General features: G+C 46.7%; 1 protein-coding gene across 1 annotated transcript in view; it reads left to right on the top strand.

Annotated features, from left to right (window-relative positions):
- Positions 1-12,325, top strand: part of HSPA4 (heat shock protein family A (Hsp70) member 4) — a 105,490-nt gene that overhangs the window by 82,256 nt on the left and 10,909 nt on the right. Inside the window, exon 16 of the mRNA XM_075856453.1 lies at positions 4,112-4,219. Within this exon, the coding sequence (XP_075712568.1) occupies positions 4,112-4,219 (108 nt within the window). The remainder of the gene's footprint in view (positions 1-4,111; positions 4,220-12,325) is intronic.

The following is a 12,325-nucleotide window of genomic DNA, read 5'->3' as shown; positions in this document are numbered from 1 at the left end:
CAGTCCTGCTGCTCCTCCCATCCAATCTGCGCCACCACCTGTACCCGCCTGATATTTTCTGAGGTGGACTTGCCAGGTATAAAGCCGCACTGGTCTGAATGGATGATCTCTTTTATCACTCTGCAGAGCCTGTTAGCTAACATCTTAGTCAAGATTTTGTAATCCACTGTCAGCAGCGATATCGGTCTATATGAGCCACATTCATCTGATTTTTTTGTCTGGCTTCAGCAACACAATTATGGTGGCGTCACACATGGATTCCGGAAGAGCGGAATTCCGATAGCTGTGTACAAACAGGGCCAGCAGCTCCCCATACTGTAGATATACCTCCAGGGGAATACCATCCGGCCCTGAAGCCTTCCCCTTAGCCAATGAAGCCATTCCCTCCAAAATCTCATCTACCGTAAATGGAGCCTCAAGTGATGCCACCCCCTCCGCTGTCAATGTAGGAAACGATATTCCATCCAAGTAGCTCTCCATCTCCTCCATCCTATAATCAACTTTTGATGCATACAGCTGATCATAGAACTGTGTAAATTGCTCGAGAATCTCTCCCGGGGAGGTGTAGATCCTATCTCCAGACCCCGCTATACCCATCACCGGGGGGGATCTAGAACTGTTCCGTACCATATGTGCCAGAATTTTACCTGATTGGTTGCCCAATTCAAAATGGGACTGTTTGCTAAAGAATAAACTACGCGATGTCTTATCCCTCAGGACCTGTAGATACGGTCTACCCAAATCCAGCCATGCATTCCGGTTAGCTGGTGTGGGATCCTGAACAAATGCCCCTTCCGCCTGTGAACATTGATATGCTAAGTCCTCCTCCTGCAGGGCGGAAGCTCGTTTTACATAGGATATGGAGGATCGGAGACACCCCCTTAAATAGGCCTTGAGGGTATCCCACACCAGTGACCGATTCTCCATCTGAGCATGCGCTTCTATAAATATTGATAACTGTTCCGGTATGCGATCATTCTGTTGGATGAGCTGAAGCCAAAACGGGTGTATTTTACCCATCCCCCTTCTGCCTACCTGTGGCCTTTTTAATGTCAATAAGATCGGGCTATGATCTGAGATCCCCCTCGGTAAATGATCCACTGAGTCTACCTCCTGGAAAACCGCATGCAATCCAAATATATAATCAATTCTGGACAGCGCGTTGTATTGCGAGGTGTGACATGTAAACTCTCTGATCCCTTCATGTGTCACCCTCCACAAGTCTATCCATCCCATTTCCTTTACCAGCAGGCTCAACTGAGTGGGGCTACCAGGGCCTCTACTCCCATTCCCCTGCAGTCTATCTATCTATACCTGGGTCCATAACCAAGTTAAGATCCCCCATCATGATCACTCGAACCCCCGGGTGTGCTGATACAAATCGGACGGCTTCCTGAATTATTGCCAATGAGGCTGGTGGAGGATTATACACCCCCAGGATCACATATGGGCAGTCATCTAGGACCGCATGTAAAAAAATGTACCGCCCCTCCGGATCCACATTGGATTGTAGCAATTTCCAACGAAGCTCTGCGTGCACTAAGATGGCCACGCCTCTGGAGTACGAAGTGTGCGAAGCATGTCCCGCCCACTGTACCCAGGGCTTATTCAGACTCAACACAGTGTCCGGTGTCGTGTGTTTCTTGTAGACACGTTATATGTGGACGCTGTCACCGCACAGTAGCGAATATCGTATGCCTCTTTTCAGAAGACCCCATTCCCCGGACATTCCAGGACTTTAACCGTAATCCTGCCATTTCATACTGTTGACACATATTGGAGCACCATTGCCCTGGAGCCTATCCCCCAACCCCTGAGTAGCAATTATCCCAGTCCCGTATACAGTACCCTCCATGACTCGTATGAATGCAATATCAAAGCCGTGTTCTGCGGTAATGTGAGTTGACTCAAAATCCTTCATAACACCTTCAAAAACAAACATTGCTCAACAGGAGCTAACCTTTGTAGCCTATACTCTAGGGGGTAGTTTGTAGCGTGTTTCTGCCGTAAATACACGATCTGTATAAGTGTAGCACATCCCCGAGCCAGCATCCCCAGGCACTTATAAAGACATTTTAATACCTGACGTATAATATCGGTCCCCCATCCCTTCATTTTAGAACATATAAGGATGTTACTATGGGGTTTAAACTGCCCATCTTATAACATGGGCCTCATGCCCCCCATAACAAGTTGCAGATAATATGGTACATCATCACATCATTATCTTAGAAGGATACTTTCAGCTGGAACGTCTGTAATATAAGCAATATGGGGTATCCACGAGATCCATATGTCGGACACAACTTCCATCCGGCACAGCCACAGCACTCCTCTTCGGGGAGATTGCCTATGCTTTCTCGTAAGCCATTCTTCCGCCTCAGTTGGATTCGTAAAGAATATGGCTCTATCTCCATCCACAACCCGCAATCTAGCCGGATATGCCATCGAATAAGGAATCTGCAGGTCCTGTAGTCGGCGCTTGATAGGAACATAAGACGCCCTCTGTCTCTGCAAATCAGGAGAAAAATCCGGATATATGGACACAGAAGCATTTTCAAAGCGGATCCCTCCAGCCTTCCGAGCTTCCAGCAGAACCGTATCCCGATCTTTGCAGTTCAGCATCCGAGCAAGCAGAGGTCTTGGGGGAGCACCCGGAGGTGGTAATCGTGCTGGGACCCTGTGCGCCCTTTCTACCGCATACGCCAGCGAGAATGATGCATCTGGGAAGGTCTCCTTCAGCCATTTCTCCACAAACTCTCCCGATCTCTGCCCCTCTGCCCTCTCCGGCAGCCCCACAATGCGGAGATTATTACGGCGCAATCTATTTTCCAGATCGTCGGCTTTCTGGCGCCACAAATCCACTTTACGGTGCAGATCTTGTATAGCCGCAGGCACATTAGCAGTAAGATCTTCCAAGGCCGAAATCCTGCCCTCCGTCTCCGTCACTCTCTCCCGCACATTCTGCAGGTCCTGCCTCAATAGGCCCACGTCCACTCTCACCTCATCTATCTTAGCCGTGAGTGTCGTACGTGTCTCGAGGATGGCTGTCAGCAGCTTATCCGATGCCTCCTGCAGCGTGATTCCCACATCCTGTTCCGAGGGAACAGAGGTGGATGTCCCTGCCACTGCCGCGGCCTGCCCAGCAGAGCACCCGCCGGCGCCATCTTGGATCACCACACGGGCATATGATTTCAGTTTTTCCGCCGCGTCCATCGCTTTAGGCGGGCTCATCTTTTTTTTGGGAGATGTCCTTCCCTTCCGACGTAGCTGGTAAGGAATTTTGGCAGCTTTCACGGAGTACAGTACCGTCAGGAGGATATAATGCAGGATGCCGGCCCGGAGCTATCGCCACACACGTCCTCTCACATCAGTAGCTGGCCACGCCCCGGAAAATGTTTTTATGTTGCAGCATGTGTAAAAAATTATATATACATATATCTCGATACATGTAGCTATATCTAGATAGATCTAGAGATATGTAGACAGATATATCTAGATACATCTCATATATATATATATATATATATATATATATATATAAATATTTAGAATCTACACCCTGTCTCATGGTTCTTTTTTAGGGCAGATGGACACCAAGAACTTACACAGGTTTTCTTATGGTGGTATCTTTGTCTAGACACCCTACATTAAATCTTTCCCTCAACCTCTCCTAATTGTTGGAAATTGTCACCCCTCTAGAAATTTAATAGGACGGCCCTGGGATCAGGACGTTTTGGGTTGGGATTTGCAGCACTGTAATGAAATCTGGCCCTTTCAGAGCAGCTAAGAGGGCTCCTCAGACACTTCCACAGTTAGGCCCCGTGCACACGTGCCAGAAATGCTGTGTAGAATCCATACCAGTACCAGCCATGTGGATGAGCTTTGATCAATCCTCCTCCACGTGCTGCGGAACGCTTTACACATGGAAATCAGAGCTTTCTGCAGATTTGAAAATGTTTAACCATTTTTAATGTAGAAGTTAATCCCTTCAATGTCTCCCCCTAAATTGACTCTCTCAATCTCAGTGTGTGCTATTTTGACTGACCCATTGGATGTCCTATTTGAATGTATTTTATTACTATTGCATTCTTATTTTTTATGTTTTAAGGATCGTAACAGTTTTATTCTAAAGCTGGAAGACACTGAGAACTGGTTGTATGAAGATGGAGAAGATCAGTCAAAACAAGTTTATATAGACAAAATAACCGATCTCAAGGTAATCGGGAATAATTGTAAAGTTATGAATTCATGTGTTATTTTAACCTGTGAGTGATTTGCGTGTATACATGTTTCACGTTTAGAAATATTGGATTAACCCCTTACCGCACCAGGACGCACCGGTACATCCTGTATTGCTGTGCTTTAAGGCACTGGGGTGTACCGGTGCGTCCTGGCTAAAAACTGTCAAAGGTCAAGGGACAGAACTGTGCCGTCAACTGTTTGACAGTTGATTGGCACAGTAAGACTGCAGGGGACCAATAACAGCGGTTTCCTGCCGGCGATCGCTGTGATTGGTCGGCCAAAGCAGACTGACCAATCACAGCTCCATGATGTGATGGCGCTGGCTCAGAAGCTGAGCCAGCGCTATCACCGCTGGTATCAGCTTTCCGACACCCCTCTGCAACGGCCAGGACCAGAGCTAGGCTACGATCCGACCGATTAACTCCTTCGATGCTTCGATCAACGCGATCGATGCATCGAAGTGTCTTGTAGCCTGTCGGCAACCACGATGGTGCCACGGGCGCGGGTGTCAGCTGTTTGTCACAGCTGACATTGTGCCCTAGCGGCCAGGACCAAAGCTAGGCTCCGATCCAGCCGATTAACCCCTTAGATGCAGCTATCGCTGCATCTAAGTGATTCGATTGTACCCTATGGTTGCTAATGACAACCATCGGCACCCGCGGGTGTTCCGATGGTTGCTATGGCAACCGTAGCCTAACAATCGCTTCCTAGTACGGAAGCCTAGTAGGCCCCGCCGGGAGGCGAAGCCTAAGGCCTGATGCACACGACCGTGTTCGGTCCGTGATATACGGTCCGCATGTCGGCCGCTTGTCCCGGACCGTACAAAGTACAGGGAGCCGGGCTCCTAGCATCATACTTATCTATGACGCTAGGTGTCACTGCCTATCCACGTAACTACTGTCACACACTAAAACATGATTACAGTACGGGACAGTAGTTCCGCGGACAGGCAGTGACCCCTATCGTCATAGATAAGTGTGATGCTAGGAGCCCGACTCCCTGCACTGTGTTCGGTCCGGGACATGCAGCCGACATGCGGACCGTATATCACGGACCGAACACGGTCGTGTGCATGGGGCCTAATAGTCTTGCTGTCAGTGAATAGCTGACAGCTCTAATACACTGCCCTATGTAGGTAGTGCAGTGTATTAGAATAGCGATCAGGGCTTCATGCCTTAGAGTTCCCTAGTGGGACAAAAAAAAAGTTAAAACAAGTTTATAAAAATATTGTAAAAAAGTAAAAAAAAATAAGTTTCATGTTAAAAAACACTAACAGCCTTTTTCCTATAATAAGTCTTTTATTATAGGAAAAACCAAAAAACATAGTACACATGTGGTATCCCCGCGTCCGTAACGACCCAAACTATAAAAATATCACTACGTACGTACGTACGTACGTACGTACGTACGTACCCACGTACCCGTATGTGGTATCCCCGCGTCCGTACGGTGAACACCGTAAAAAAATTAAATAAAAAAACTATTCCAGAATCGCTGTTTGTTAGTCACTACCCCTCGCAAAACAGAATAAAAAAAGGGATCTAAAAGTTGTATGTACCCCAAAATGATACCATTAAAAACTGCAGCCCCTTTCGCAAAATAACAAGCCCTCCCACAGCTATTTTTGACGGAAAAATAAAAAAGTTATGGCTCTCAGAATATGGTGACACAAAAAATAAATTATTTGAAACAAAAGTGATTTTTATTGTGCAGACTCTGCAAAGCATAAGAAAAACTATATACATATGGTATCTCCATAATCGTACCGACCCGCAGAATAAAGTAAAATTGTCATTCATAGCGCATGGCGAACGCCGTAAAAAAATAAATAATAAAAAACATCAGAATTGCAGGTTTTTGGTCACCTTGCTTGCCAAAAAATTAAATACAAAGTGATCAAAAAATCGCATGTACCCCAAAATGGTACCAATGAAATCTATATAATCAGATTGTCCTGCAACAAATAAGCCCTCACACAGCTCCAGTGGAGAAAAAATAAAGACGTTTTGGCTCTCCGAATATGGCGATGCAAAATGTGCAGTGTGTCCAAAAGCGGATAAGATCTGGCACCATTTATCAGTTCGACACTGGCCACACATCTGTGGATAATTATTATTTTTATTTTTTTTTAAACTCTTTTTATTGAAAATAAACTGTCAGTCAAACTTTCATATACAGCAACATAACAGAATACATCTAACCATCCACATACAATAAGAATAGATACATATATACAGGTGAGCAAGCAAGATCACATTTAACCTGTCCGTGGTACGCAGACCACGTATTTACAATACAAATGAATCAAAACAGTATTAGTAAATGTACATTCAAATACAAGAAATAAATGCCTGCACTTCAATAGCATTCAGATAAGAACCAAACATCTCAAATACAAAAACGTCTGGAAGTGCTCCATCCACCCGAGTCCCTCAACCATGTCCACCCCCGGCATGTGACAAAGCAGCCGACAACCCTTGGACCGTACAGTGAGAGATTCGATGAGCACCAACCACCCCAGATCAGGTCAAACTTAGCCGGTCTTCCCCGATGTTTATACACCACTTTTTCAAATTGAAGAATGTCATTAATCAATTTACGCCACTGTGCCACCGTCGGTGCCCTATCCGCCATCCACCGCCTTCCTTGCCATAAAGAGTGTTTCCCTAAGAAAGGTCCTCTCGTGTACCGACCACTGTTCCTCAGATCAGTCCCAGCAAACACACCTCCGGCCTGTGAGGTACTGTCTTCCCCATCACTACCGTTAATAATACGACCATCTCCTCCCAGAAGCTAAGGAGCCACCAACATCCCCACATCAAATGAATAAAATCAGCCCCCTCCTCCCCACATCTATGGCAGTGTGAGGATGCCATCCGTCCCATACGGTGTAATCTAATGGGCGTTAAATAACATTGGTGTAAGATAAATAGTTGTACTAGTTTATTATTAGCAGCAGGTGAAACCAGCAAATGGGACTTCTGGGCCTCCCTCCAGTCCTCATCTGTGAGTTGTGGAATAATTTCCCGCCATTTATCCTCAACCGCTAGGGGTTCAAGGCGCAATTTAGCGTCTAGCAAAAAGGAGTAAATTTGAGATACAAATCCACCCGTAGAATGAGTACCCAAACGTGCCATCAAGACATAGCTAGAGAAAATGGTGGAGTTCGGTGGAAATTGTTCTAGCAATGCATGGCGAAGTTGTATACAGTATATCTCCTCCCCCGGTGGTGTATTAAAAGCCGCTCGAATCTCACTCACCGACATAACAGAACTGTCCACTGTAAGCAGTTGTGATGGGGTATGTACATCTCGTGAAGTCCAATAATTCTTCCCCAATAAACAAAAAAGATGAGAAAAGCTCGGATTCTCCCACAGCGGACTCTCCGCCACTACCCCCTCAAACCCCAGTACAGCTTTAGCCTGCTGCCAAACACGCCTGGCCAACCTATGCAACGGTAACAGAGACCGGTGTCTAAAGTCCTGCGGCTCCAATATTCGCCATAAGCTTGTCAATCCCAGGACCCGAGCCGGATGACACTCGGCATTAGTCGTCAGGGGGGGGAGGAGAGACCCAAGAAACCAGATATCGGAGCTGACCCGCCAAATAGTATAGAAAAACATCTGGTAACGCAGCCCCTGCCTCGTCTTTAGGTCTCTGAAGGGAACAGAGTTTAAGTTGGGGTCTCCCCCCCCCCCCCCCCCATACAAACGGCGCAAACAGCGAGTTCACCATTTTGAAAAAAACGTTTAGGCACTAGCACATCCATCTGTTCCAAAACATACAAGAATTTGGGTAAAACAATCATAAGTATATTAATACTTCCTGCCACCGACAAAGGCAGACTTTTCCACACCTGCACTTTATCCCTAAGGTAGGTCAATAGGGGCACTACATTTAGCTCATGCGATCGAGAACATTCTCTACCAATAATAATTCCCAAGTACTTGAAGTCAGGGTTTACTTTCAAGCCACAAAACTCAGTGCCCCACCCACAATCGTCAGAGGCATCAAATACGACTTTTGCCAGTTAATCAATAAGCCAGAATACCTCCCGAATTCATTAATAGAAATGGCCCTAGGAAGAGTGGCATTAGGATTAGCCATGAATAACGCCATATCGTCTGCATACAGCCCTATACGGTCCTCTCTGGAACCTATTCTAATCCCCATGTATGCGGGATCACGCCTAATACTGATAGCCAGTGGTTCAATGGCCAGCACAAACAGAAGTGGCGAAAGGGGACACCACTGCCTCGTGCCCCTATGGAGGCAAAAGGAAGGAGACACTACCCCGTTCACTAACACCTGTGCCCTAGGAGAGCGGTACATCAAGGAAACCCATTTAATGAAATCCTCCCCAAACCTGCACAGCACTGCTAGTAAATAAGGCCATTCAACCGAGTCAAAAGCCTTAGCTGCATCCAGGGATGCCAAAGCACTGTCCTGTTGCTCTCCCCAACCAATCTGTGACACAACCTGCACCCGGCGTATATTCTCCAAGGTAGATTTGCCCGGTATGAAACCACACTGATCCGGATGAATGACCTCCTTTATCACAGTACAGAGCCGATTAGCTAACATCTTGGTCAAGATCTTGTAATCTACTGTCAGCAGCGAAATCGGCCTATATGAACCACACTCGTCAGGGTTTTTTTCGGGTTTTAACAAGACGATTATGGTGGCGTCACTCATAGAGTACGGAAGAGAAGAACTCCTATAGCTATGCTCAAACAGAGCCAACAGTTGAGGAGCTAGCAGCTCCCCATATTGTAAATATACTTCAAGGGGAATACCATCTGGCCCTGAAGCCTTCCCCTTAGACATAGACGCCATCCCCGCCAAAATCTCCTCAACAGTAAAAGGCGCATCCAACATCGCCACCTGCTCAGTCGTCAAAGTAGGGAAAGCTATTCCATCCAAATACAGCTCCAACTCATCCAGCGTATAATCAACCCGAGAAGAATATAGATGATCGTAAAATTGTGTGAATTGCGCAAGAATGTCCCCAGAAGAGGTGCTCATGCTATCATCGGATCCAACTATACGCATCACAGGATGTGATCTAGAGCAATTCCTCACGACATGAGCAAGAATTTTACCAGATTGATTGCCTAATTCAAAATGTGATTGCTTACTAAAAAATACGCTACGAGAGGTTTTATCCTTCAAGACCTGTAAATACTGCCTTCCTATGTCTAACCATGCATTCCTATTTGTCCTGGATCCCTCACCTACTAACACACCCTCCGCTTGCGAGCACCTACATGCCAAGTCCTACTCCTGAAGGGCCGAGGCGCGTTTAACATATGATATGGAGGATCGGAGACACCCCCTCAAATAGGCCTTGAGCGTATCCCACACCAGAGAGCGGTCCCCCGTTTGCGCATGAGCCTCTATGAAAATCGACAACTGTTCAGGTATTCGATCATTTTGCTGAATGAGCTGGAGCCAGAAAGGATGAATCCTACCCACCCCCCTCTCCTGCCTGTCTGTGGCCTCTTTAAAGTCAGCAATACTGGGCTATGATCCGATATTCTCCTTGGTAAATGTTTAATAGATTCTACTTCCTGGAAGATAACAGGCGAACCAAAAATGTAATCGATTCTGAACAACGCATTATGTTGTTGGGTGTTAGAGAGTTCACGTGTCACACCCATGTGAGTCGCCCTCCACCGATCAATCCACCCCATCTCTTGCTTTAAAGAGGCTCTGTCACCAGATTTTGCAACCCCTATCTGCTATTGCAGCAGATAGGCGCTGCAATGTAGATTACAGTAACGTTTTTATTTTTAAAAAACGAGCATTTTTGGCCAAGTTATGACCATTTTTGTAGTTATGCAAATGAGGCTTGCAAAAGTCCAAGTGGGTGTGTTTAAAAGTAAAAGTCCAAGTGGGCGTGTATTATGTGCGTACATCGGGGCGTTTTTAATACTTTTACTAGCTGGGCGTTCTGATGAGAAGTATCATCCACTTCTCTTCAGAACGCCCAGCTTCTGCCAGATCACGCTGTGACGTCACTCACAGGTCCTGCATCTTGTCAGACGAGCGAGGACACATCGGCACCAGAGGCTTCAGTTGATTCTGCAGCAGCATCGGCGTTAGCAGGTAAGTCGATGTAGCTACTTACCTGCAAACGCTGATGCTGCTGCAGAATCAACTGTAGCCTCTGGTGCCAATGTGTCCTCGCTCGTCTGACACGATGCAGGACCTGTGAGTGACGTCACAGCGTGATCTGGCAGAAGCTGGGCGTTCTGAAGAGAAGTGGATGATACTTCTCATCAGAACGCCCAGCTAGTAAAAGTATTAAAAACGCCCCGATGTAACACACATAATACACGCCCAGTTGGACTTTTACTTTTAAACACACCCACTTGGACTTTTGCAAGCCTCATTTGCATAACTACAAAAATAGTCATAACTTGGCCAAAAATGCTCGTTTTTTAAAAATAAAAACGTTACTGTAATCTACATTGCAGCGCCTATCTGCTGCAATAGCAGATAGGGGTTGCAAAATCTGGTGACAGAGCCTCTTTAAGTAGGCCTAACCGAGTCGGGCCCACAGATCCTCGCCCCTTATTTCCCTGAAGGCGGTCTAAACCAGGGTCCATAAGCATGTTAAAATCCTCCATCATAACCACACGGGAACCCGGATATGAGGACACGAACCGCATGGCCTCCTGAAGTATCTCCAAGGATGCAGGTGGAGGATTATACACCCCCAATATCACATAGGGAGAGCCATCAATAACCGCATGCAGAAAAATGTATCTCCCGTGAGGGTCTAAGTAGGACTGTAGCAGTTTCCAACGAAGCTCAGAGTACACCAAGATAACCACCCCCCTATAATAGGAAGTGTGGGAAGCATGCGCCACCCATTGTACCCAGGGCTTACTCAAGCATCTCATAGTATCAGGGGTCAGGTGAGTTTCTTGCAAGCACGTTAAGTGAGGGCGGGATCGTTTCACAGCAGCAAATATCATATATCTCTTTTCAGGAGAGCCCATACCCCGAACATTCCTGGGCATTAACCGTAGTCCCTCCATTTCTCACTATCTAAATATATTATGCATCCATACCTCTGAGTCTCTCCCACGAACCCCAGGGGACCTACCTTCCCAAGCCATTGTATCAACCTGAATATGTCCCATACATGTACTATGTATATGAATAGCTCTACCGCAACATGAGTTGACTCAAAAACCTTCAGAACACACTCATACATTGCTCAACATGAGCAAACCTTTGTAGCCAAGAATCTAGGGGGTAGTCTCTACGGCTAGCGTATTTCTGCCGTACAAACGCAATTTATATTCAAGTGATAAACATAATGAAACCTGACTGTCGGTTAAAGCCCCGCATACCATAGTTGCATTACACCCCGGCAAGGATAGGAAGGACATAAACATGCCAAGATACACAACCTGTATACCATGCGGTCTTCACATCAAATAGCAAGGTACAGAGCCATAACTTTCTCACAGAAGGATGCCTCCAACAGTAGACGCTGCAAGGTCAAACAATATGGGATATCCATGAGTTCCATATATCAGTAATAATCACCCAGCCTGGATAGTCACCGCAATCAGTGACGAGGAGAACGTCTGTTCTTTTTTGTGAGCCATTCATCCGCCTCAGCAGGATCAGTGAAGAATAAAGCACGATCTCCGTCCACAACCCGAAGTCTAGCAGGATAAGCCATGGAGTACGGAATCTGTAAATCCCGAAGACGGCGCTTAATGGGAACATAGGATGCCCTCTGTCGCTGCAAATCGGGAGAAAAATCAGGATAGATGGACACTGAAGCATTATCAAAGCGGATCCCTCCAGCCTTTTGGGCTTCCAGAAGGACCGTATCCCGGTCTTTACAATTCAGCATCCGAGCCAGTAGAGGTCTTGGGGGAGCACCCGGGATGTCCCCTGTGCGCCCTCTCTACCGCAAAAGCCAACGAGAAGGAGGCAGTCGGGAAGGTATCACGCAGCCATTTCTCCATAAATTCCCCAGGCCTCTGCCCCTCCGCTCTCTCCGGCAATCCCACGATACGGAGATTATTGCGGCGCGACCTGTTTTCTAGGTCAT

This window comes from Rhinoderma darwinii, chromosome 3 (assembly GCF_050947455.1).
Source record: "Rhinoderma darwinii isolate aRhiDar2 chromosome 3, aRhiDar2.hap1, whole genome shotgun sequence".
Lineage (NCBI taxonomy): Eukaryota > Metazoa > Chordata > Amphibia > Anura > Rhinodermatidae > Rhinoderma > Rhinoderma darwinii.
Note: the sequence above shows the minus strand (reverse complement) of the source record. Positions and strands in the feature narration are given on the sequence as shown.